At 39.5% G+C, this 27558-nt stretch overlaps 1 protein-coding gene across 4 annotated transcripts; it reads right to left on the reverse strand.

Moving 5' to 3' along the window:
- Nucleotides 1-952: 952 nt before the first annotated feature.
- Nucleotides 953-26313, reverse strand: dnd1 (DND microRNA-mediated repression inhibitor 1). Of its 4 annotated transcripts, none has more exons than XM_039776115.1 (4): nucleotides 26170-26313; nucleotides 17407-17527; nucleotides 11129-11590; nucleotides 953-2023 (listed from the first exon to the last, which is right to left on the reverse strand). In XM_039776115.1, the coding sequence occupies exons 2-4, from the start codon at nucleotides 17507-17509 to the stop codon at nucleotides 1500-1502; spliced, it is 1089 nt and encodes a 362-aa protein (XP_039632049.1). In that variant the 5' UTR covers nucleotides 17510-17527; nucleotides 26170-26313; the 3' UTR covers nucleotides 953-1499. The 4 variants fall into 4 exon arrangements, with proteins under 4 accessions (XP_039632049.1, XP_039632050.1, XP_039632047.1 ...); XM_039776116.1 differs by lacking the exon at nucleotides 26170-26313 and adding an exon at nucleotides 26119-26164; XM_039776113.1 differs by lacking the exon at nucleotides 26170-26313 and adding an exon at nucleotides 25746-26026.
- Between the last annotated feature and the right edge of the window lie 1245 nt (nucleotides 26314-27558).

Below are 27558 nucleotides of genomic sequence, written 5' to 3' on the forward strand. Positions count from 1 at the left end.
AATCGTCTTTGCACCGAACTAGAATCATCCCCGCATAAATCAAAGTCATCCAGACGATCTGGATCTACATAATTGGATCTGGACCACCCTGTATTTATGGAAACAACTGTCTCGCATATTAATCCTTCACCTTTCCTTGTTCATTACTTTCAAGAAATTTTTAAGGAGTTCAAATTTTATAAGAAGAGGAGGCAAAAATCTGTGTTGGGGCAACAAACAGTTTTTGTGCCACACTTCTTACCTTTTTAATGTAATAAAACTCTTTACCTAGGCTGTCCCATTCGCAAATGGGATATTGGGACATTCCTAGCAGTAGTGTCACTACGTTTTGTAGTACTGTTTATGTTCACTTGGGAGAAGATATCACAAAAATATGTGACAAATTGGTATGTGGTAGGGAAGTGTAAAGAATGTGATCCACAGAATTGAAAATATGAAACATGTAACCAAAACTAATTACTTTTCTAGTATCAGAATGTAGTTTAAGTTAAATATAGAGTTAGATAAATGGTGATAAAAGTAGGTATAATAATATATACATCTATGATATCATTAATTAAAAAAAAAAAAAACGAACAAATTAGTATTAGTGGGCTCCTTTCAAAAAAAAATGTTAGGGGGGCGCGATTAAAACTTATGAAAACTCGGGTCGCAAATACTTTTTAAGGTTGAGAAAACGCTGCATTAAGATACACCAGAAGGGTTCAGCAAGTAGAAATCTTCATTCACCAGCGTTAATCACTGAAAAGGTCATCTTGATGCTACCACCACGTCCCCTTAATTAAGGCAGGACGCCATAACCAACAGGGACGGGTGCACTGAAGAACTACACAGAGTTGCCATCTTTTGATGGGAGATGCTTTGTACATCAAACTTGTAAAGGGATAAAAATCGGAAATGACTTTTATTCCCCTATTCTAACAAGTCCTTGCTGATGAAGAGATAAGCCAGATTAATTCAGAAGCACATTCAGTTTTATTACCTTTAACAAAACATTACACGAAGTTAAATCTTAAATAACACAAGCAAAAAAATCTCCTTTTTCCATAATCGTGCATCTACTTTGTTTTTACAAAATTCAAATTCAGTGCTGTCATTTGTGCCAAACCAAATCCAATTTTTTTTTTATATACATACAACATATACTTTAAATGCTCATGGTTTATTTTCATATTCATTAGCAAAAATAATAATAATAAAAAAAAAAACCTCATCGAAGTGCAACATTTGTTTTCAACCACAATTTCTGGAAACAATTACATAACATCATTTTTCAACAAAACTGAACATGTTCATTTCTTCAGTCCCTTGGCCCATCATGAATAGCTTTCCATTATTACTTTTTTTTTTATATATAAAACAAGGAACATTTCTTAAAAAATATAAAACTTATCCTTTGATATTATAGTATTAAACCAAACTTAAAACTTCTGAACCGGTTGGGGAAATGGGGTTGGGGTTTAGGGGAAAAAAAAAAAAAAAGAAAAAGCGCGCGCCTCTCATTTGTAAATGCCCAACTCTCGGAGGATGAAAGAGGCCGCCGCAGCCTGTACCTCCTTCTCAACTGTTGCCAAGGAACCAGGAAGGATGGCCACAGTTCCAGTGAAAGGGAACAGGAGGCCAGGAATGGACACCTGATAGGTGAAATATTGATAGCCATCTGGACTAATAAACTGCAACTTGGTGCAGTACAGTGGTGCTTTCATGTTACAGGCAAAGCAGAGGTCTCGGAGATAGGCAACTGGATCGATGCCAATCGGCTTTAGAATCTGGCGGAGAGGCACTTGAGCACGTTCATTTTGCATGTACTCTGACTTGGGACATTCTGAAGGCAAGGTTGGACATAACTTATTTTCCAGGCAATTGATGACATTAGGTGGCAGACGGGCAAGTTTCTTTTTCAACTTTGGCTGACTGGTAGTTCCATTGTTAGCCAGGTCTGAAGAATCTTTACTGACCTCGGTCTGGATATTCTGCCGCTTCCATTTAACAACAACTGGAAAATCAAACCGCTTTAGAAATCCTAAGGAGTTAGAAAGTGAAAACAGTAATAAATAAATACAATGTTATGTCGCATCTACAACCAAGAAAAACAGATTTTTCATAAACCCAACACCAAAATTAGTTTTGCATGCAAGAAGGATGGCCAGGTAGTGCAGATTGGGTTAAAGCTCTGTGATGTCACGCTGACCTCACAAAGCATCATGGGGTAACAATTAAAGTAATCAACGTAGACCTGAGCATTCATGTTTGCAGTGCAGTCTGAAGGGCATACGTCTGTTATATGCCATTTGGGTATGGGAATCATTAAAGCCGTGTTACTGTTTGTGGTGTGCCATCTATTAGAATGGCAGAGGCGTTAGCACCTGGATGGACACACAAGACATTTATCCTTTTATTAAGCTGGCTAAGGTTCTTGAAGCAAGGAACTGGGAGAATTTGGAACTCCAGGGAAATAGAGGGATGGCAGCGGTCATCTGTGCCCACGAGCATTTTCTTTCAGCTGCTGAGACTCTTTCCCAATGCTACACTTGCCAATTGTGTATTAGATTTATAAATGCACCTTTTATGAACAACCTGTACACCTCAGTCTGTAGGCCAATTTTTTTTTTTGTTCTTTTATGCTCAGGTTGGCTTTTCTAAGCCACGGGTTAGAAATTTTTCACCTGTGATGACCAATTACTTTGTCCTCTAACTCTTGTTCCAAAACAGTCCCTCGTACCGATTTTTTTTACTCAATTCTGTTTGTCTATTTTGTAATATGTGCTTTAGAACGTTAAAGCAATCTAGATGAGAACAATCATCTCAACAATGCGCACCAGTCCTATCCACTTGATTCTTCCAAAATAAAAATGTCGAGTTTTGAAAGTCCCTAAACTCCTACTGTCTACCACTCTACATGGTCACTTATTCCATGTGTCTGTGGCTGATGTTTGTGTAAAATTTACCCTTAAATTTCCAACAGTGTTCCTGTGTTCTTGATGAACTCATTTTAAAGTCAGTCTCAATCCAGTGGGCTAATTCCCTTCATAATTTAAATACTTCAATCAGGTCTCCTCTTAATCTCAATTTGCATAAACCTAAAAGGCTCAGCTCTTTAAATTTTTCCTCCTAACTCAGTCCCTTCAACACTGGAATCAGCCTAATCGCTCTTCACTGGACCTTTTTCTAGTGCGGTTTTGTCCTTTTTGTAGCCTAGAGACCAAAATTGCATCCAATACTCCAGATGAGGCCTCACCAGTGTGTTACAAAAGCTGGAGAAGAACCTCCAGTGACTTGTGCTTCATACATGAGGGCGCTATATAACCTGACATTCTGTTAGCCTTCTTAAACACTAGAATTACCAGAGCCTACGAAAAAACTCGTAGATCCATCGCACCTTTAAATCACTTCTTAAAACCATTCTCACCTCTCCGCCAGCGTCTTTTGTTCTAAATGTGCTGATAAAGAAAAGTTGCAAGTAGCCGGCTAATCCATCCGCCCACCGACTTAAAACGTGCAGAAACTTCTCTCAGCTCATGCCTTGATTGATTATCTGGGAGTGAAGTGGAGTTTTAGAGTGGAAATAATAGATCGTTATTTGGAATACACACATTTCACGTGTGTTCGGTTTCTACAGTAATCTGTGTAAACACATTTTTAAAAGTGAAACGTTTTTCATATTGTAGTAGTAAATGACAAAATGTAGGCATAAACTATATAATGTATGAAGCCTGAAGTCCAAATATCAAATTAACAGTTTCACAAAAGGTACAAATATAACAGAACAAGTATGCTTTTATTCAAAAATAACACTGCAGAAAAAAAGCCGCCTTAGCATCACACATTGACACATACTTATCACAACTGCCATGGTAGCGTATCAGGAGTTTGATCCCGCACGATTCTCTCTTGAGAAGTAAACTGCTCTTATTCTTACTATTTGAAAATAAAAACATATACACTGAAATCAAATGGAACAACCAGTGTAATTTATGATACTTGTAAAGGTTAGTTTTTTTTTTTTTTGTTTAATTCACTTTTCATTCTCTCAGTCGTGTTCAAGATCCTCCCCAATCTGACACTGCTGTTTTCACATAAAGATGCGCTGTACTGTAGCTCTGCAGCGTACTTGTGACTGCATTCTCGTACCAATGCTTGTGAACTGCAGTGCCTGCGTGCACTTTTCATGGCAGTACACGTCTATTTTTTTGAGCATACCCGTGTCGCTTAAACACAGGAACATATGTTGGTGTACAAGTATAACAAAACAAGTGCACTTTAATTCTAAACTATAATTGAAGAAAAAATAAAGCAAGTTACAGTAGGCGGTTGATACGACAGCTTGCGTGGTGCAATGCTAAGAACTGCCGAATTCCGATCCGTGCTGTATAAAATCATCACATTCAAATATTAACAATTCCCACACACCCTTCCTACATTCACGACATGTGTACTTGTTGCAGTGCACACACCTCTCTGTGCTATGGTTCCTATTACACTGAATGAGCACCTGACACTGTACGTACTTCCCTATATAAATAACATTCGAGTATAGCGCGTCTCCAAATAAATCACATTTGAGCTATAGCGCGTTTTTATGTGAAAACAGCAGTGTCAGATAGAGAGGGGGGGGATCGTGAAAGCGACAGAGAATGGAACTGAATTAAAAAAAAAAAAAAGCTAACCTTTACAATTATCATGCATTTACATTAGCTCTTACAGACTGACTGAAATCAAATGTATATTTTTATTCTAAAATAGTTAAAAATAAATAACCTTTGCCGTTCTGCCTGCCTATCTATATGGTAATAACAGTAATTTTATTATTATATAGGAGCTTCCCTGTCTGCCTATCTATATATCTATCCCCTTAGCTGTTTTTTATACATCTATTATACAGTGCCTTCCCTGTTTATTTATATATCTAGTGCCTTCTCTGCCTGTCTGTCTGTCTGATTGCATATAGCGCTGAACTTGCTGCTCTGTACTATTCTGTCCTCTGCATATCCTGGAGTACAAAAGAAACAGCACCATACAGCAACATGTGCAAACTGGCAAGATCAGGGGAAAAAACACGCAGTCACTGATTACAAAGCGCAAGATGAAAGATGTGATATGTAAAAACATCATCGCACAGTACATGCAATATTACTTGAAAACAAACAGCGTCAGATCAGGTTTGAATATGCGCCTGATCTAACGCTGTTCAGTTTCAGATAATATTGCACGTACTGTGCGTTGAAACTGCTGCACTGAATAAGCTGACGCCTTCTGTAAGAGCGTCTGCGTGTATTCAAATCCGATCTGACGCTGTTCGTTTTCAAATAATATTGCATGTACTGAACTATTTTAGAATAAAAACATACATTTGATTTCAGTCAGTCTGTAAGAGCCAGTGTAAATGCATGATAATTGTAAAGGTTAGCTTTTTTTTTAATTCAGTTCCATTCTCTCAGTCATGTTCACGATCCTCTCAAAATAGCACGGATCGGAAATCAGCAGTTCTTAGCATTGCACCACGCAAGCTGTCGTATCATCCGCCTACTGTAACTTGCTTTATTTTTTCTTCACTTATAGTTTAGAATTAAAGTGCACTTGTTTTGTTATACTTGTACACCAACATATGTTCCTGTGTTTAAGCGACACGGGTATGCTCAAAAAAATAGACGTGTAATGTAATGAAAAGTGCACGCAGGCACTGCAGTTCACAAGCATTGGTACGAGAATGCAGTCACAAGTACGCTGCAGAGCTACAGTATAGCGCTTCTTTATGTGAAAACAGCAGTGTCAGATTGGGAAGGTAGGGAAGGATCTTGAACACGACTGAGAATGAAAAGTGAATTAAACAAAACAAAACAAAAAAAAAACTAACCTTTACAAGTATCATAAATTACACTGGCTGTTCCATTTGATTTCAGTGTGTATGTTTTTATTTTCAAATAGTAAGAATAAGAGCAGTTTACTTCTCAAGAGAGAATCGTGCGGGATCAAACTGCTGACCTTTTTTGATTACTAGTCAGCAGCTGACACCATTACGCTACCATGGCAGTTGTGAGAAGTATGTGTCAATGTGTGATGCTAAGGCGGCTTTTTTCTGCAGTTATATTTTTGAATAAAAGCATACTTGTTCTGTTATATTTGTACCTTTTGTGAAACTGTTAATTTGATATTTGGACTTCAGGCTTCATATATAATATAGTTTATGCCTACATTTTGTCATTTATTACTACAATATGAAAAACGTTTCACTTTTAAAAATGTGTTTACACCGATTACTGTAGAAACAGAACACACATGAAATGCGTGTATTCCAAATAACAATCTATTACTTCCACTCAAACTCCACTTCACTCCCAGATAATCAATCAAGGCATGAGCTGAGAGAAGTTTCTGCACGTTCTAAGTCGGTGGGCGGATGGAACTTTTCTTTATCAGCACATTTAGAACAAAAGACGCTGGCGGAGAGGAGAGAATGGTTTTAAGAAGTGACTTAAAAGGTGGGACAGATCTACAAGTTTTTTCGTAGGCTCTGGTAATTGTTAATGGCTTCTGAGTCCTGTCTGGCAGTTGACAGTGTCGAGTCCACTACATCTTCTAAATCCGTGTTTCCCAAACTCGATCCTGGGGACAGCCGCAGGTTTTTGTTCCAACCAGCTTCTGTTTTTTATTGAACTCCTGGGCTAATTAAGTGAACTGATGTTTCCCAAGTTGTGTGTTTAGGGAACAAAATAGAAATTAGAAAACTAAAGTTTGCTAACAAAAATATTAAAATGTACCAAGCTGTGATATAGGAATAATGTATTTTTTCATTTTAACAGTATTTTCATTGTACCTTTCAAGGTGTTCCAATTTAATTAATCCACTATTTACTAATTAGTGTGTCTGACTCTATAGTAGTTGCAGCGTGTCTGTTATGCTCGTTTTTAAATTGTCATTATTAAGATACAACGAAGGGGAACTGCACAGAGAAAGGGCAAAGTATAATGAAATCAACAAAAGAGAATTAAGCATTTAAATCTATAGCAAAAGCAGAAATATTTCTAAATGTCTTATAAAAATGTACAAATCATGCTGCTGTGCTTTTCTGAATGTCGAATAAAAGAAAAAAAAAAACAAAAACCAAACAGCTCATTAAGTGAGATCCGTGTTATCAGGTGGTGTCACAAAAACCTGCAGCCACAGGGGGTCCCCAGGACCGAGTTTGGGAAACGCTGGCCTAAATCTTTCTCATGAGGTGTACTCTTGATTTTCAGTTTCCATCGTGTATTCATACCCAACATTTTTACTTCCTGTGTGTACTATTTTGGATTGACTGTCATTAAACTTCAAGTCCCTTTGGAACAATTCAACAGATTATCTGCCAATCCACCTACTGTAGCTTAGTATCATCTGCGAACTTAACCAGCTTGTTACTTGTATTGCTATCCAAATCATTTACACAGTGGTGCCTCATACTTTGTGAACCTAAATTCGTTTCAGAAGGCCGTTTGAACTCTGAATCAATTCCTCCCCTCCCCCCCCCATTAGAAATAATGGAAAGTGAATTAATCTGTTCCCAGACACTAAACAATACCCATTTCGATAAACTTAAACAGCAAATACACAACTTAACCCTTAAACCGGCTTAGGCACTTCCCAGTGCAGTTTGCCAGCACGCCAGAGCTGATCACCCAGTGCCATACATTTGTTGAGCAGCCAGCTTGTGCCCACTGGCGCCCCCTAGCAAATCCGCATCACCATCTCCTTGGGGTTCAGCCGCTGCAGAAGACTCGCCCACAAGCATCAGCGTTTGCCTGTGTGTGCTGCAGCTGGCTCAGTGATTTACTGAATTTCATCAATGCCCTCAGTTGCACTTTGTACATATAATAATAGACTGTTGCAGTAGTTTTTTTTAATAGTTTTTAATAGTTCATTGGCAGGGTCTAAAACAGGGGTGGGCAGTTTCAGTCCTGGAGGGCAGCAGTGGCTGCAGGTTTTTGTTCCAACCCAATTGCTTAATAAGAAGCAATTATTGCTCAAGTAACACTTCTGCTTCACTTTAGTTGTCTCGCTTATTAAGATTTTGAACCCTTATTGCTTAGTCTTAAACAGCTGTAGTCTTGGTTTTTAATTGCTCCTTATTAGCAATAAGATGCAAATGACAAAAGAGACCAGCATTTCTCCATTTAGCTTGTTTCCGTTTACACCTGTGTGTATTTATCATGCATTATTGGGTTTAATTAAATACTTAGAAGGAAAGTGAAGCACTGAGAAGAAGTCATCTGTTTTAGACTTCAAATCATTTGGATGATATCCTTAGAAAGGAAAAAAAATCTAGGATATGAGAATGACTTGACAAGGCAGAGTTAAAGCACTAACAAGCCCTGAAATTAAATAATTGACAAGGATTGGTTATTAATTAAGCAACTGGGTTGCAACAAAAACCTGCAACCACTGCAGCCCTCCAGGACTGAATTTGCCCACCCCTGGTCTAAAATGATCAGTGTTGCAGTTATTGTGATGCTCTTTGCATTGGGAGGAAATGTTCCATTACAATTTCACTTTTTCTTGGTGAATTGTGACATTTCCTTAAAAAGTGCAGCAAAAAATTATTTGGCATCCAGGGGTTTAAGGGTTAAAAACATCAAGTAAATGTCCCAAGTTAGTTTAAAACATGAAAATACTGTATAATAAAGTGAAATATACGGAAGTACACATAGACGCAACAGCTTGGAGCTCTTCCTTTCAGCACTTTGTCCTTTTGTGCTAGTGTTGCTGTTCGTCTGACATTCTGCTGGTCTGAAGAATGTCTGGAGCCTGCTCTGCTTCCATGATATCCCGGCAGACATAATCATGGGTCCGAGCTCCCCATGGATTAACATCCCCACAGGTAGGAGACGGAGGCAGAAGCGGGGTTGGCAAGACTACAGAAGTGGCCACACAAGCCGACTCTTCCTAGTATTTTTCTCACCAACACAAGATCCCTCGCAAATAAGATGGACGAACTGAAGGTACAGGTTGCAGTGAGTAAGATCATCAAGGACAGGGGCATTCTGCGAATCACAGAGATCTGGCTTCACTCGCTCATTTCGGAGACAGCTATCGAGCGTTGCCTGTAGGTCATCAACAGCTGGTGTACAAACACTAAGACTGTACACAACTGATGACATTTACTTTTGCCGCAGAAGCGCCATCTGTTTCTGCTCCCTCCCCAAAATGCGCACAAGTTCGAACATCGAAACATTCAAACTACGGATCATATTTCTCTTGAATTTAGCATTCATACATTGGAGGTTATAATTGTATGAAATATGAGGCCCCACTGTATATATTAAAAATGGCAGCGGCCCCAGCACGGACCCCTTTGGACACCACTCTTTTATCCTCTGCCAGTCCTGGTGAGGTTCCTCGCACCATCACCCTCTGCTTTCTGTGTCTGAGCCAGTTCTGCACCCACCTAAAAACTTCACCCTGAACTGCCACTTTTTTTAGTTTGATGCCCAGCCTCTCATGTGGCACCTTATCAAATAACCTCTGAAAGTCCAGATAAATAATATCATGAAGCTCCACTTTGATCCTTTTGTTGCTTCCTCATAGAATTCCAGTATGTTAGTAAAACATGACCTCCCTCTTCTGAGCCCATCCTGACAGTTCAGAAAGACTCCAGGAACTTGTCACATGCCACTCAATCTTATCCTTGATGATTCCTTCCATTAAATTTTCCTGTGATGCACGTTAAGCTTACTGGCCTAGGGCTGCTCTTAACTTCAGTCAGTTCTGATATGGTACCTCACATTGTAACTGGTGTCCAGTATCTGAGCCTTTGCACCCATCTACAAGCAACACCCTGAACTCCCACTATTTTTCTAAAGAAGTGGAAAAAAAATTATATATAGGGTGGTCCAGATCTAATTATACAACGTTCATTACGCTATAACTTAAGTTTATTACACAGAAAATTACCCGAAAAATCCCGGACCATCGAGAAGTGTGCGAACTGACGACATGAAGAATCGTCTTCATGCCGAACTGGAATCGTTCCCACATAAATCAAAGTTATCCAGATGATCTGGATCTGCATAATTAGATCTGGACCACCCTGTATACGCATGGAAGTGTGTGTGTGTGTGTGTCTGGAGGCGAGGGGTGGAGTCGGGGTAAGGGCTCCACCTCAGAGGAAACAGAAAACTCCCTTAGCCGCTAATAACACAAGCGAGGCCAGCATGTCAGCAAAACGAAAACGTCAGAAGAAAGACAAAGTCGCTTAGCCGCCAAAATCAGCAAAACGGTATCCCTTTTACTTTTCCTCCCGCTGCTAACGCACAAGCGATGTTAGCACGTTGGCAAATCGAATCCTCCTAGGAGAGAGATGCCTAGAGTTGTTCCTTTTACTTCCCTGACATTTCTACATTTTAATTAGTTTTCTGGCGATTTCAATAGTTTTTAGGACCCCGGGCTTTTTGTAACACGGGCTTACACAGCTTGTACATTTATATGAAGGCGGAGGAAAGGGGACAAGCTTCTCACGAGGACATACAGTGGAGCAAGGAGTCGTGCATTTGGGCATGGGTCATTATCCCTTTTTGACTGCCATGTTGTTTTGAGGTGTGAAAGCAGGTATCGGTGCCAAAGTTGAAATTTTCTTACCGATCCACCACCAAATCACTCTGAACAAAAGGGTCCGCTAAGCAAACAAGTCCAGTTTTTACCATTTGTTTGGCCTTTGATGGTAGTGTGATGTTGGCATGCTCATCTTTCAAGAATGCATTTGGAGGTCAATTCCTACCTAGGACATTGAACGTCTTCTTTAATTAACCATTTCCCTCACTAGATTCGTTATGGCCTACCCTTCCAAGATGGTGCCGTAATGTCCAAGGAGTTAAATTACTGAAATTTGCCTTCAAGCTGGGGAACTCTACTGTACTACAGTCAACCAACCATTCCATTAGAGTTACAACCGCATACAGTAATACACGCTTTTTACTAATCACAGACTAATTGTACCATTAAACTGAGATCCTTGAAAATTCCAGTGAATCACAAGCATATTTGTTCATTTGGTTACAAAATGCAATTTGGATGCTTGCTTTGTAGACCTATAACATGGGAACCTAAATGGTGTGGGGTTGAGGAAAGTATAAAAAAAACACCAAAAAAAAGGCATTACCTTCACTCAGGACTTTTTTGGCCATGGAGGCGGCATAATGAGACTTGTACTCCACCACAGCGGTCATCTTCAGCTTGTCTCGGGAACCCACATTTAGATACAACTTCTCCACCCCGGGAGAGATGGATTTGAGAAAGCAGAGAAGCTGCTTCTCCTCCATGTTGCAAGGGAGATCAATCAAATTGAGGTGTCGTTTCTCTGTGCTCTTGACCACGCTGATCTGGTACTCTTTGGTCAGTGGGTAATTGTTCAAGAGTAACACAGCAGCATCTGCAGCTTCAGGTGTGGTGTACTTGGCATAGGCAAATCCACGGTTCTGTCCACTGAAATTCATCATGAGGCGGAATTCATAGAGGACACCCACCTGCTGGAAGAGCGGTAGGAGTTTATCCTCATAGACATCCCTTGGGAATCGGCTGATGAAAACCTCGCAGCCAAATATGGGGGGCTTCCCAGTATAATCTGTCAAAACACAATTTACAGAGTTAAGACTGCTTATTGCCAAGGTAATATATTTGACACAAATTGTGGCAAGCAAAGCCACAGTGGTGGCTTTTGAGAATTCTGGTCAAACCTGGTTTCGCCACCCCCTCCAACTTTGGGAGGCTTTTAGTGATGGGAAGTTCGGATCATTTTACTGACTCAGATCTTTGAGTCTCGTTCAGCAAAATGAACGAATCATTTTTCGAGTCATTTCGTTCAATTCTCTTTCCGGCTCAGACGGCATAGGTTAAGCTTATGGGGCTGTCACATGATGAACGAACGACTCGAACCCAAAGACTCGAGAGATGAACTAATCAATTCTGTTTCCGGCTCAGACTGCATACTAGGTTAAGCTTATGGGGCTGTCAAATGATGAACGAACGACTCGAAAAACCCCAAGACTCGAAACAGGTGAATCAATTCCAATACAGAAACTATAGGAAGTTGCGCAAATGCGCATGCGCGACTGAACGAATCACTCCCACGAGACGACTCGTTCTTCCCGAGTCACATTAAAGATTCGTTCAAAATGAACGAATCGTTCAAGAACGACCCATCACTAGAGGCATTGGGTGTCAGAGAGGTTTCTCCTCCTGTTGTTGAGGTAGCACCCAATAGCCTTCACTGTGATAGTCATGATACTTCAGCATTTATAATAAATATAAAATGAACCCATCTATTCATTAAAAGAATACTCCACCCAAAAATGTACTTTAGTAGGTTACGTCCTCGCAGGGTTCCAAACACATACATTTTTTACTAAAATAATCTCTTGTGAAAGCAAATGGAACACACAATGACACACGCTCAGACGTGCCAAAGGATTTGAATTGAAGACCGAACTTCCTTCTCCACCATGGTCAGGAGTCCAGCCCAGTAACGGCTTATTCATTGGTGAACATTGTGTTTCACACAATATCAATAAAAAGAATGCACGGAGAGAGACTTATAAAACTAAAGTTTATAAGAGAATCTGCCTCATACTTGTTAAGGCGTCTTAGATTTGTACAAGCAGAAGATCAATTCACCCATGTAGTCTTACAGGAGAACGCTAGAAAAATCCCAAGGTACTTCAGGTGTGGTTATGAATATAAAGGACAGGAGGCAAGTCAATAATTCAACTGCTTTCCATTTTTGTTCGAGAGCATCATCCAGAGGCGATTTATTTTAGTCATTCAATTCATTCAGTTCCGATGGACCAGTCTTAAGAATGCTTTTTTTTTTGGGGTTATATTCTCAAATAAAGGCACACATGCTTATTTGATATTTTGACTTAAGTCTCCACACATTATACACTTCATGTCATTATTAGTATAACATGGAAACGGTTTAGGTATGTGTTCAGCTTGCCTTGCATTTCCTTTCATTCTACACTTACCCAGTTCTTTGTAGACACAGAACACACATGAAATGCATGTGTTCCAAATAACAATATACTGTATTACTTACCTATACAAATACAGGCACCTCACACGCAGAGCACTGGCTTGAGCTGGGAGATTTGAGCTCTGTCAAGGCAGGGGATGGGACAGCAGGCTGCTTCTGCTGATCGAGGCATTTACAACACAAAAGACGCTGATGGAGAGGTGCGAAGGGACTTAAGATGGGCCGGGATCGCAAATTTTTTTGTAGGCTTCAGGGATTCTAGTGTTAAAGAGTCATCAAAAGGACCTACCGCCCCTTTCAAAACATTTGATATTGGCACAACCCATTCTACGTCTACCTTTGTTTTACCACTTTGTGTGTATTCCCTTGGAGACTTGACAAAAAGGGGCCATGTTTAAACAGAAGCCCAATGTTCCAAGTCTCAGCTGAACCCCAGGGGCAAAGCCAGGACAACCCAATGAAAAACTGGAATGAATTTGAAGAGGAGAGGAGATAGAATGTCTGAAACTAGGGGGGCAGCTTTCGTTAAAATAAATCAAAAATCACAAGCATTATAGATAGATATCAACACCAAAAAGCTGTAGTGCAATTAATGATTTAAAATGATTAAAAAGTGCCTGCATTATTTACACCGTTTAATTGCCAATTATCAATTACATGATTGTGTAAGAATGTATTTTTTGTTATTCGGGAAATGGTGAAAACTACGGTTTTTTAAGTAAGGCTCGTTTCAGATAGGTACATTACAGAAAAAAAAACTATTACAGCTTGTAATCATGAGAAACATTTTATTCATGCATTATGGATAAATCTTTTTGTACACTTTTTTTTTTTTTTTAAAGTATGCATTTCAAGGAAAAATGTTAGCATTTCATGGTCCCAGGACAATAAGCCTACAGAATTTCATTTTGTTAATAATAAATTAACAGTTAACACCTGTGGTCTAAAGTTTAAGTACAAAAATACATTCTAATATAAGACATAGGACTTCTATTTGTGTGGTTATGCAGGTTAGTATAAAATGCTTTTTAAAGTGATAAGGAAAAAGAAAAAAAAAAAAATCATAAAATTGGCATTGCCTGATTGTTACATGTTGGGGGGCTGCATCTGTGATCAGTATCGGCCTGAAAACCCTGATCAGAGCGTTCTAGTTTTTAGGTGATCACTGCACTGATAATGTTGAGGAATCAACATTTAAAATAGGATAGGGGGTGTTCAGTTTAAGTTATTCCATAGAGGATGTACAACATTGAAATCTCTATCACTCTTAGCATAATTAGCGTCATTTACAAGTAGGCATTAGTTAGTAATACTCTGACTGATCAGCCAACTTTCACCCCAGACGACTCATTTGGCGATTCGTAAATTAGCTGATCTCAAAAGGGCTGGGGAAGAAAAAACTTGTGACCTGACATAGAGGCTCTTTGGTGCGGCAATAAAGAAGAACCTCTTTATAAAAAACAACTTGGTCTTGCTGCTTAGTAAACAACAAGCTTGTTGCCTTAACAGCAAAATGCCGATTTTACATTTAAAAGCGTTAAGCATGTTTGTCTAATATCTTGATAGACATGAACATTTTACTAAAATAGCTGCTTGTAATTATGACAAGAACTTCTTTTCTTTTATGGCTTGTATATTATGGGTAAATGTTTAGTTTAGGAAAGAGTTTTTAAAAGGGATTTCACTTATTTTAGTATTTTTGTGGTTGCTGAACAAGAAGCCTACAGAATTTTTTACAAAAAAAAAAAAAAAAAAAAAACCACAGCTTTAATATCGAACATTAGACTTCTAAATGGAGCTTAGTGTAAAAAAGATTTTTATAAATTTAAAAAAAAAAAAAGACACACTGGAACCTCGGGTCATGACCGTAATTCGTTACAAAACTTTGGTTGCAACCCTAAGTAATTTCCCCCCATAGGATTGTACATAAATACCGTATATCTTCCAATAGTAGCCCCGGTGTTTATTCAAAAAATTATTCGGATGGCCCGGCGTTTAAAAGAGACCGGCTATTATTCGCCTCACAGACGGAATGGTGATGGGTAAACGGGGTTCATTTGGCAGTAAAATACGGTATGGTACCGTATTTACGGTCACAAAATGTAGGCAACACCACCGGATGAACATTTCAGGATTTAATGAAATTATCAGTACAGCAGTACGGTACTACCGTAAGCATGAAAAACAGGTATGGTAGACGTCCACTTTCTTGCCAATGATGCCACCAGCACTGGCCTGCACCAGTCCGAATTTCGCACAAAAGCACTCATCAGCCCGACAAGTCCCCTGTGAAACATAAGGAAATGCAATAGGCTCCAAACTCACGCATATACGTATACATTACGACAAAAGACTGGCTAAGATACAATAAAGTACAGTACTTACCATCTACTCGTCATCTGAATAGGTAATGATTGCTTCGTTATTTGCGAGTTCTTCTTCATCTTCCTCTTCTTGTGATGGCAATACAGGTACTCCCATTGCTTGTTGTCGTGCAGTAATCAGTTTGATCAGGATTAACGTGTCGAAGATGGCAATTTCATGTTCTTCCCACCACCTCTGCACTCCGTGTGGGGTTATGATTGACGTGGAGACGAAAGGGCAAAATGTACACAAAGAAATTTCTTTTTGACTTTCTCGCTTCCTCGATAGCATTCGACGACAAAACATTTTTGACACGAAAAGGTACTTACCGTATATGTCACTGCAGGAGGGCGGTAGCCCAGGTGGTACGAAAAGAGGATTAGCATACGAAAAAGGCGGTGGGTCATTGGAGATCGGCGTTTACTACAGATCGGAGCTTAAAGGAGACCGGCTACTATTAGAGACCGGCGTCTATTTGTCGCGACATCTCTTCAAACCTGGCGTTTATTGGAAACGGGTGTCAATAAGAAGCCAGCCACTACTAGAAGATACACGGTACAATTAATCCGTTCCGGACCCTACAAGCTGTATGTAAATTAAAAAAAAAAAGATTTTTAAGCACAAAAATAGTTAATTATACCATAAAATGCACAGTGTAATAGTAAACTAAATGTAAAAACACTGAATAACACTGAGAAAACCTTGATCAGAGAAAAGTAACACTACAAGAATTCACGCTATAGCCTTATGTACTGCTCGCTGTAAACACTTTTTTTTTTTTAATGAGTTTTAAGCACAGGGAAAAAAATGAACATTTGAAAAATCCATAATTTATACAAAAACAAATAAACAGCCAATAAAACTAACCTTGCAGGAGTCGAGTTCTGGCATGAAGGAAGTGAGGAGGAAACTGGGTGGAGAGGAGATTACAGTTTTGAGGTAAAATCCCTCTGCGTGATGCACGTCTGACCGAGAACAAGGCACTGTACTGGGAGAGACTGAACACGTGTGGAAATCACCGGAAGGGAAACTGGCTTGTTCGTCACCAGAGCGTGTGGTCATGAAAAGATGCAAAAGTTTGGTGAACTTTTTGGTCGTAACCCGATTTCTACGTATTCAGAGATGTTCGTGACCCGAGGTTCCACTGTATTAGAATTGGCCAATTCTAATAACTGGACATCGGTGCACAGTATCAGCCCTAAAAAAAACTTAATTTGTGCTTCCCTAGCTCTAGTGTCAGGTTTTTGGTTACACTTTCATATTGGTTCTCTCGTTTGATTCTCTTTTGTGGCTTTTCATTTACGATCTTCCAGCTTTGACTCTCTGCCCGTCTACATTAGGATTATGTCTGCGTTTATCAACTCCTGGCCCTTTTCTGTCTCCCAACAATCCCCATCTCTCTGTGGGTTCAGCAAACAACCAGACCTATGACAACCTGCTGTAAGCACATTTACGATTCTGTAAAATGGCAGGACACTCCTGTCCCGAGGATGGTTGCTAAGCAGATTTCCAAAATTGGGTGGATACATGGATATGGGAATATTTTGGTCAGACATTAAACCTGTCCCATTAGAATTATGGTGTTGTGATTAAGCGTGGGTGCACGTGAACCATGACGGACTGGTTGGTCACATCCAGGGTTCAGTGCTGCCTGGTGCCAACTGCTGCACATGTTCTGCCATTTTTGCTTTAGATATTGAAAGGCAGCAAAATGCAAATAATACACGTTCGAGATACTGCCACTTTCACCCACAGAAAATGGGACATGCATGTAAACAAATCTGAAGAGAGAAAATGTATATTCCTTAAATTTATCACTTTTTGAGCTTGAAGATACAACAAAATAGACAAAGCAGTACAGTGGGAACCAATGATTAACATGCATTTCCCCCCAACTAACCAAAGATTTACTAATCATGACGTGGAAGGCAAACAGAAAATGGCAGAATATGGAATAATCAGAGGAGCCCGATTCTGACCAAAACAGCAGGTGACCATAGCAAACACAACACCTTGCAGAGAAGCAGAAGTGCAAGAATTCTTACCAGGTGGAGGCCCCCCATATTTTCTTTGGCCATTGACTTGGGTTAGAGAGATACCAGTGGTCTGCAACCAGGCCTCCAAAGACTCCAAACTGCTCCTTTTCATGAATTCAAAGCTTTCATCCTGATTGGAGGGAGAAAGAAGAAGAAGAAAAAAAAAAAAAGATTTAGGGTCACACCCCTGAGACGGGCAACCATTTGATGGCAAAACTCAATTCAATTCAACCGTGCACTCCTTGTTGTATAGTCTGAATGACAAAGTAAATTCAAAACCTTTTCCATTAAAAAGGAATTGGACGGGAATGCCGCTGCTTAAATGGAACGTGTGGTGACCGAAGACGATTTCTGGGTATTTACGGCCCAACAAAAGGACCACTCTTTACAAGGACAGGTTTGCAGTGCCCCCTTTTCTGCAGGTGTAAGTGCAAGAGTTTGAAGCTCCGGCTCTCTACAACTTTTTAAAATTTGTCAAATCTTCATTCTCTGTAGGCAAGTCTTTATTATTACGTCAATCACTCGGGTCTTTTCATTTCACTTCTACAGCTGAACTGTTCCTGCCAAACAGACAGTTTCACGAAGAACGTGGCCACGACTTAAAAAGGGGCAATACAATATTTAGGCCAGTGTTTCCCAACCTCAGTCCTGGGGGGCCCACTGCGGCTGCAGGTTTTTGTTCCAACCAGATTCCCAATCAGTGACACCTGATAAGCACTGAGCTCATTTACTTAGCTGGGATTATTTTTCTTTTATTCGACATTCAGAAAAGCACAGCAGCATGATTTGTACATTTATAAGACATTTAGAAATATTTCTGCTGTTGCCATAGATTTAAATGCTTCATTCTCCTTTACTTCGTTTTATTTTGCCCTTTCTCTGTGCAGTTTTTCCTCTTTGTTGTATTAATGACAATTAAAAATGAGCAGAGCAGACATGCAGGCAAACATCACTGAATCATGAAAGGCTGCAACTACTTTAGCGTCAGGTCCACTAACTAATAAATAGTGGATTAATGAAACAATTAGATCACCTACAAAAGCAGACTGAAAATCAAGATGAAAATATTGTTAAAAAGAAAAAAATACATTATTCCCATATAACTGCTTGGTGTGTGTGGTGCTGGGCGATATGACGATATAGATCGTGGGGACGATAGAAAAGTGTCTATCGTCCTATTTCTCTTCTATCGTTTCTAACCTAATTTTATCAATTACTAAAGAAAATATTGCATTAAATAGGCTATGACAAATGAATGAATGTCTTGTCGCTATGCAATGCATACTCTACCCTTTATATAAAAGTGATAATCAAGAATAAAAATGAACTTTTTCGCAAAGAAACTCCATCTTGTGGTTTTGTGACAGTTCAGTTAAATGTCACTTCAAAATAAAGTTGCAAAAAAAAGTATGCAATGATATTTTTGTCAAACTTTTCAGAGAATAACTGGAAACGTACTTTATTGTGGGTGGTATATCGTGATATATATCGTTATTGTGATATAAAATAATCCATATCGTGATATATGATTTTTCCATATCGCCCAGCACTAGGTGTGTGTGTATGTATATACACACACAAAGTAGAACCTCTGGTCATGAAAGTTTCCAAACACGTACAAATCGCGTTACAACCAAAAAAGTTTGCATCTGTTCACAACCACACGCTCTGGTGGCGAACAAAAACACTGGCGGCCAGTTTCCCTATGCGTGTTCGTAAGCGCCATTGATTTCCCATTCTCCGTTTTCCATTTTCTTTTGTTTGCGTATACAGGGCCTAAACAAAGAGCTGATGTTGCAAAAGGAGTTACAATGTTAACTAAGCAGAGGCCTCAAGTGCTGGAAGAGGTGGATAAACTGTGGCTGAACGAGAAGCACCTAGCAGGGGATAGCGTAAGCGAGGCGATCATATGCGAGAAAGCCAGGAAGATTCATGGCGATTTGCTGAAAAAAAAAATCCTTCGAGTGGCAAAGGTGAGGAATTTAAAGCCAGTAGAAGATGATTTGAAAAGTTTCGCAAGAGAAGTGGCATTTAATTTTTTTCCCTGTGCTTAAAACTCATTAAAAAAAAAAAAAAAAAAAGTTTACAGCGAGCGGTTCGTAAGGGTCTAGTGCAAACTCTTACAATGTTAGTTTTCTCTATTTTTCCAAGGTTTTCTCAGTGTTATTCAATGTTTTTACATTTAGTTTACTATTACACTGTGCATTCTATGGTATACTGTAATTAACTATTTTTGTACTTAAAATATATATTTAGATAGATAGATACAAACAGATCGTATGGTCTGGTGCAGATTAATTGTATTTACATACAATCTTATGGGGAAATTACGTTCGTGACCAGAGGTACTACTGTGTATAGATAGATAGATAGACCAAAACACAGAACTTGAGAAATAAAATCACTTAATTAGCCCAGGAGTCCAATTAAAAACAGAAGTTGGTTGGATCAAAAACCTGCAGCCAGTGTGCCCCAAGGACCGAGGTTGGAAAACACTGATTTAGGCCATCAATATTTTTTGGTTAGGTAATAATTATTCTCTCCAAACATCTCATTCTGATAATTTTGAAAATAATGTACATGAAGGAAAAACTTGACCGGAGTTTGTAGTTAGTCAGACGCCTACAACTCAAACGAGGTTACATTTTCCTGCCATACATCTTGACCACACTTCATATATTTCACTGGCGTCTGGATGAACAATTCAATTGTTCACTCTTCACACAGAAGACATACAATGGAATCCGAAAAGCACACCAAGGCTCAACATTAACAGTGGCGACCAAATCTGGACCCCTTGTTTGCCAAGAACATCAACCACTTTAGTGACGCACCAGTTTTATTTTTTAGCAGTTGCTGGCTGAGATTGGCTCCAGCAGACCCCCATGACCCTGTTTTAGGATATAGCCAGTTGGATGATGGATGGATAAACAGGAAATAGCCGGTCTTTACTCGATGTGTGTAAAGCCTGTCAGTTGCTAGTTGGCTCTACAATTAAATTATAAACTGAATTCATGTGCACTGACCTTCCTGGTATTCCTTTATGCCACTAATGCAAGTTCAGAAACTGTGCAAACACAGCAGGAATGTTAAAATCTCCTTTAAGCACAATTCACACACACATATTATACAGTTAGGTCCATTAATATTTGGACAGAGACAACTTTTTTCTAATTTTGGTTCTGTACATTACCACAATGAATTTTAAATGAAACTCAGATGCAGTCGAAGTGCAGACTTTTAGCTTTAATTCAGTGGGTTGAACAAAACGATTACATAAAAATGTGAGGCAACTAAAGCATTTTTTTTTTAACACAATCCCTTCATTTCAGGGGCTCAAAAGTAATTGGACAATTGACTCAAAGGCTATTTCATGGGCAGGTGTGTTCAAGTCTGTCATGATGTCCTTATCAGTTAAGCAGATAAAAGGCCTGGAGTTGATTTGAGGTGTGGTGCTTGCATGTGGAAGATTTTGCTGTGAACAGACAACATGCAGTCAAAGGAGCTCTCCATGCAAGTGAAAGAAGCCGTCCTTAAGCTGCGAAAACAGAAAAAACCCATCCGAGAAATTGCTACAATATTACGAGTGGCAAAATCTACAGTTTGGTACACCCTGAGAAAGAAAGAAAGCAAGCACTCAGCAACACAAACAACCTGGACGTCAATGGAAGACAACAGTGGTGGATGATCGCAGAATCATTTCCATGGTGAAGAGAAACCCCTTCACAACAGCTAGCCAAGTGAACAACACTCTCCAGGGCTTGGTCGGCGTATCGATATCCAAGTCTACCATAAAGAGAAGACTGCATGAAAGTAAATACAGAGGGTGCACTGCAAGGTGCAAGCCACTCATAAGCCTCAAGAATAGAAAGGCTAGATTGGACTTTGCTAAAGAACATCTCGTAAAAAAGCCAGCAGAGTTCTGGAAAAACATTCTTTGGACAGATGAAACCAAGATCAACCTCTACCAGAATGATGGAAAGAAAAAAGTATGGAGATGGCGTGGAACAGCTCATTATCCAAAGCATAGCACATCATCTGTAAAACACGGTGGAGTCGGGCAGTGTGATGGCTTGGGCGTGCATGGCTGCCAGTGGCACTGCATAGCAGAAGGAAAGCAGGAGATAGAGAACTGCAGCCCACCCTCAAAATACCCTTGTAGCAACACTTGGGACCAACACAGCAGACCACTTGGGAGAAGAGTTGACAGCAATATTATAATACACTTCACATCCAAAAGTCTACTATTGGCAAAGCAGGGAACAAAACCTCATCCAACTGTTGGGCTAAAATACTTAGAAAAGAGACAAGCTTGCTTAAGAGATGTTTATAATTTTATTTAAATGTACAGCAATTACTCTGATAACCATGACCAATATGACTGTCAATTCTGCACTCTGCGTATGTACTTCAAATACAATCCTGTCCAATTTTAATTAACATACTGGAATAAAAAAAAAAAATTGGCACACATGTAAAATACAGGATAGCCAAATAAATGAACCAGACAGCTGTATCAGGACTTGAGAGTAAATTGCTACATGTCATCAAAACAAACAAAACTTTACTAAATATTTTGACTAATACATTTACACAGATAAAAATATCAATTAAAAAAGCCGTTTTGCCTGTATTTCTATTTTGACGGAGCTGACTGGAAGTAGACAATACAAACTAGTAATAATTAAAACACACATAAAAGGTGTGAAGTGTGGTCCTTTCCTGTCTGTTTGCAGGCTTCTTCTTGCCTTGAATTTACGCGGCGGTGCAGTTCTGAGGTATTCTGTCGCAAGTGAAATGGATGCGCCTCTACAACATGGCTGAATATCTACGGCAGCGGCATAAGGAGTCGTGGTCAAAACCGAGTATTAAAAACGGCAGCAACATTTAAAAACGCGCACATGGGTACAAATATACGATCCGCATGAAAAAATGACAAATTATCAGTTATTTAAAGCAACCCTGGCACCCGATTCAGCCTCGCGCAAACGATCGGACGGCAGTTGACGAACTGAGCTGCCGGCTGTAGCCACGGAGACTGGAAGGCACTTGGTATTGTAGATCGAAGAGCGCGGGCAGTACGGGGAACGCATTCCCTTGAAATTTCAGGCGAGTTGTTACTGCATATCAAATCGACGGGTTTGGTTCCCTGTAGTTTCAAGCGACTCGTACATGAATGTTAAAACGAAGACAGAGGGTTTTAAATCCCCTTAATGCGGCGATTCCCAGCGTGGCGGTGGCAATTTCATTTTTTAGGGAGGCAATTCGAGGAGAATTTAGGGACATTAAACAATTTATAAAATGAAAAAACAAATTCACCGTTAAAAATGATAGAAAAAATATTTTTTACAGAGACGTTTATATAAACATAGAAGGGATGGTGAAGAACCCTTTAATTTATGATTTTACAACCGGCTTGGGTTTATCTAATTAGAAATCGTTACCACCATTAAAATATGAATTTTAACAACGATAACATTCTGCAATATAAAATGACCTTATAAAAATATTACAGAAAAAGCTGTCATTAGTTTTTTTTATGAATATCATGTCTCTTTGTTATATATCTTAATTACTTCGTGATTTCTTTTTCAGTGCTTCAGCTATCCTTTCCCTCTTTTGTTTCCATGTCATTAATTTGGTCTAAAGCTTCCAAAGAACATTATGGGCTTCCTCCACGTCAGCAGGAGTTCACTTTTTGAATTGGTAATAAGAATAAGGTATTTGTTACCGGGGTTGGGGGGGCATCGTGGTTTTAAAGAGGCCGAGGAGGGGCATGGCAAAAAAAAAAAAAAAGGTTGGGAACCACTGCCTTAAAGTTTCGTACGAGTCGTACAAGAAAACAGAAAAATATCGGCAAAATTAAATGCGCAAATAAAACTACTGTAAAATGTGACACTGAATAACAGTTTTTAAATTAAGGCGCATTTCGTGTTGCGTCTGGTGGAATATTACGAACAACTTTATATAAGCAGCAAAAAAATCGTAACAAATGTATTTAATTTCGCATTGCATTGTTTTTTTTGTCACATTTCACCTTCGTATTCACTTTATTTCGAAATATTCCTGCATAGTCTACTACTGTCGAACCCACTGGGGGTGGTGGGGAGTCCATGTCATCCCCCGGGATCGTTACGGATCTGTTTAGTGCGCTTGAAAACTGGCAGTACGAAACGCAGCCGAACCAATTGGTGATTGAAACAAAGTAAGAAATCCTCCCGATTTCGAACAAAGCAAACGTTTGGCACTGAACAAAAACAGAAAGCACACGTAACACGACGTTAACAAATAGTGTACTGCGCAACCATTTTTTTCGTACACGCAATACTGCCATAATTTTGCCCAAATGAGTGAATAAGCCAATACATAAAATGCTGCAGTGGACAAAGCGAAACAATTCGAAGAGGAGGGAAATAACTAAGCCACGAGCACGAGCCGTGCGGCCAAAACGAGGCAGAGGTTGTACAGCTCTGAAGTGCGCACTCGTTTAAGCAATGCGAAAAGCGTCAAGTGCGAATTTTGTTCCATACTAAAAGCATCAAGAATGTGCTTTATATACGTTCTTACACGAGTGCCACAGTTTATGGGAAACAACGTGACCAAGCAAAAGGAGGTTATTCCATCTATCAAACACATCGTAGCAAATCCAGACAAAGCCTCGGTTTGGGAGGTGGCGCGCATCTTGAATTAACACGTGCCCAGTAGTTGAGAAAGATCTTTAGGAAACTACTGGGTAGAGGTAATAAGTGATGCATCCGTCATGTGGATTAAATGTAAGAATTTCATGTACATTTGATTTAGCCACATGTGTGACAATTTTTCCATACCGACCAACCTACTGAACGGTTGTCACACGAGTTTATTTCTTAGAGCAGCGGCGTAATTCCTATGCGGGACGCATAAACCACTAGTTACGCCCGAATGAGCGAGCTTGGTTTTGAAACCATAGTATTTTAATTTAAACAGGGATGCGTAATTTGTCATGTAAAACAATTTATAAACTAAGCTGAAATGCTTAACGGTAAAAATCACTTTAGACGTTACGTGCTTGCGAGTATGCCAGTTGAAAAATTTCGAATGCCAACTTTCAAATGGAAGCCCACTCGGGACTTCGAAGCGATTAAAAAAAAAATGCGGCAATTAGAAGTCCTGTAACTCCCAGGCGTATGTGAAAACCAACTTGTCTTGGCTGTTCAATCAACCGAATAAATGCACCATAGTAACTTACCTCAACGACACTCATGACTTCACCTCGTAATATTCGCTTTACACGCTGCGCAATTTCTGCGAACCTGCGATATATAAATGCTCGCACCAGTGTGGTGGGCGGAGGAAGTGGGCTGTTGGTAAAGTCACTTGTAGAACCTTTAAACGCTGTGTTGTGGGATTGTCATGGTAGTTAAATATTATAGCGATTTTTGTAAGTGTATAACCGAGACTTTATACCAATATACAACTTGAAACATGATTGTGCTGGAGCCTAGCACGTGACACGAATGTGCTAGAAACATTTTAAAGAGATCAGAAAAATAGGGCGGTACTTAAGTCAGGTCACGTTTCTCCGCAACAGTCGAAATGAGCGCTTGAATCAATGGCAGCTGAAATGGTTTTACGCTTGGTCTTTTGTACACGTAATTTAATGATAAACGGGCACTCCTGTAGCGATCCACAACAAATACTGAAAACAAGGCTGCGTTCTTAATACGATACAACAATTTTGGATCTTTCACATCGACGATCAAAAAAAAAAAAAAAAGTAACGCGATTCAGTAAAATTAGATTCTGTCGTAAAACAAACGAAGGGGTCTTGTTCAGAAAGCGGACGCCACTTGAGACGACCATCCCCTCTCCCAAACATTAACCTGAAGGTCAATAAAATAGGTCCCTGATGTTAAGTCACAATTTTAGGGCTAAAATAACAGAAATATGAAACCCACTTATATACCTAATGTTAAATTATTGTGAAAGAACCAAGTGGCGTCCGCTTTCTGAACAAGAGCCCAAACGAAGTAAATAGACAAAAACTCCCGAGGTAGTGTGAAAAGGTAACGTTCAAATTAGTTGTGAGGCTATGGATCTGCGCTGGAATTCCGAAGGTTAACGGTTCGAATCTCCGTCACTGGCAAAAAGATTCTACTCTGCTGGGCCTAATTACTACAGGGGTGCTGTACAATGGCAGACACTGCGCTCTGTTTTAGTCACGAGAATGCATTGTTAGGGATGTCGCCATATTGATAATGGGATTTAAAAAGTCCTAATACTCGGAGAACGCCTTTAAAAAAATCAACTTTAAGGTTTACGACTGTGAATAATAACGAAAAATATGACTGCAATAAGGTATCATTTACTTGTAACTCCATGCTAAAAAATCCTGGTCGACGTGCCTAACACACACAGACTGTCGTTAAAGTTCAATGTATTCGCGGATGGCGAAATTAGAATTTTTTTTTTCTCCCGCTTTGATGATGCACGTGAAACATTGCGCAGTGGCTGACAAAAATCCTGACCCAGCCCGGCCACAAAAGTACGTCAACCTGCAAATTGCAGTCGCTTTTATAGAGGACTCGTGGGAACAGGTATAGCCACAGCGCTTTAAATAGAACATTGGAGATAATACGTGTCCGCTTGTCGAACAAATTACACAAATGGCAATTCCCACCGACCGAGTACATTATAAGCAGTGAGGCATTGAAACGGACATCGTGTAAATCAGTTACTCACGAAGATGTGAGAATAGAAGCTCTGTAAACCTGCCCTCGCCACCCGTTTTACCTTTTCGACTAGTGCGTTTACGGATGCGAGGACATTTAGAAGCAAGTTTGGAGACCAAGGACGACACTACAACCAGCGTTAGTCCGAGGATCCTCCGTTGATACTAAGGATTTCATCGGAGGCTTCCATCCGAATCGTCTACCAAATCTAATTAGACTAATTACATTCTTGTATTTCTAATCAGACACGTGCATTACGGGCTTCTCTTTACTCTAAACTGTTTACTTTGTTTCACTCAACGCGGTTAGTTAAATATTTCATGTAGCCTGTCTACAAAAAGGCTCTCAAAGGCCGTAATGATTTTATTACACTATTGATTATATACGGTTTCTTGCAACATGTTATTTATGTTTTATTGCTGTTTGAATTTTAGGAAGCTGCAGACAGAAGTCGTATATTTTGGTGCAAAGAACAAATGTAGATATTTTGAAACTCAGTTTAGTGTGAGCACAGGCAATGTAACGTGACAGAGTCAGGAATTGGGACTGAAGGAGCAACATTATGGCTTAAAGCAGGGATAAGCAATGTCGGTTCTGGAGAGCTGCAGCAGGTTTTCATTCCAACCCAGATGCTAAATTAGAAACCGATCTCAGACTTTATTTAATTTTATGGTGTGTAAATCTGCAAAGTAATGTTTTTTTTTTTTTATTGTAGATTCTTTTTACTTTCCGATATGGTGTATTAGTATGCAATGTAATGTTCTTATATCGTAGACTTTTTCCTTTCCAATTAAATTATCCAAATGATTTGAAGCCTAAAACAGATCCTTTTCAGTCTGTCACATTTTCCTCTTAAGTGTTTTATTAAGCCAAGTAGTGCATGATGAATCCACACAGGTGTAAATGGAAACAAGTTAGATGGAGAGCTGCTGGCTCATTTGTCATTTGTATTTTATTGCTAATAAGGAGCCATTAAAAACACTGAATGCAGCTGTTTAAGACTGAAATAAATTAAGGGTTGGGAATCTCAACAAGCAAGACCACTAAAACGAAGCTGAAAAATGTCACTTGAGCAAGGAGTAATTCATTAGCAATAATTGACTTCTTACTAAGAAACTGGGTTTGAACAAAAACCTGCAGCCCTCTAGGACCAATGTTACCTACCCCTCACTAAGAGTCTAAGGCCTTGTTCACACATACCTGGGCATTTTTTTAAAACTTAGCTTTTTGTATGCATTTTGGCCATTTGTCCACATGAAAACTGACCTTTCGAAAAACTTCTTCCAGGGCGTAAATGTTTAGAAACTCCATCTTCCCTGTTTACGTGTGGACAGGTGAATAAGGCCCTACGCCAGGGGTGTCCAACTCCGGTCCTGGTGGGCCGCAATGACTACAGGTTTTCATTCAAACCATCTTCTTAATTAGCGAGCCGTTTTTGCTGCTGATTAAC

Source organism: Polypterus senegalus, chromosome 13, assembly GCF_016835505.1.
Source record: "Polypterus senegalus isolate Bchr_013 chromosome 13, ASM1683550v1, whole genome shotgun sequence".
NCBI lineage: Eukaryota > Metazoa > Chordata > Cladistia > Polypteriformes > Polypteridae > Polypterus > Polypterus senegalus.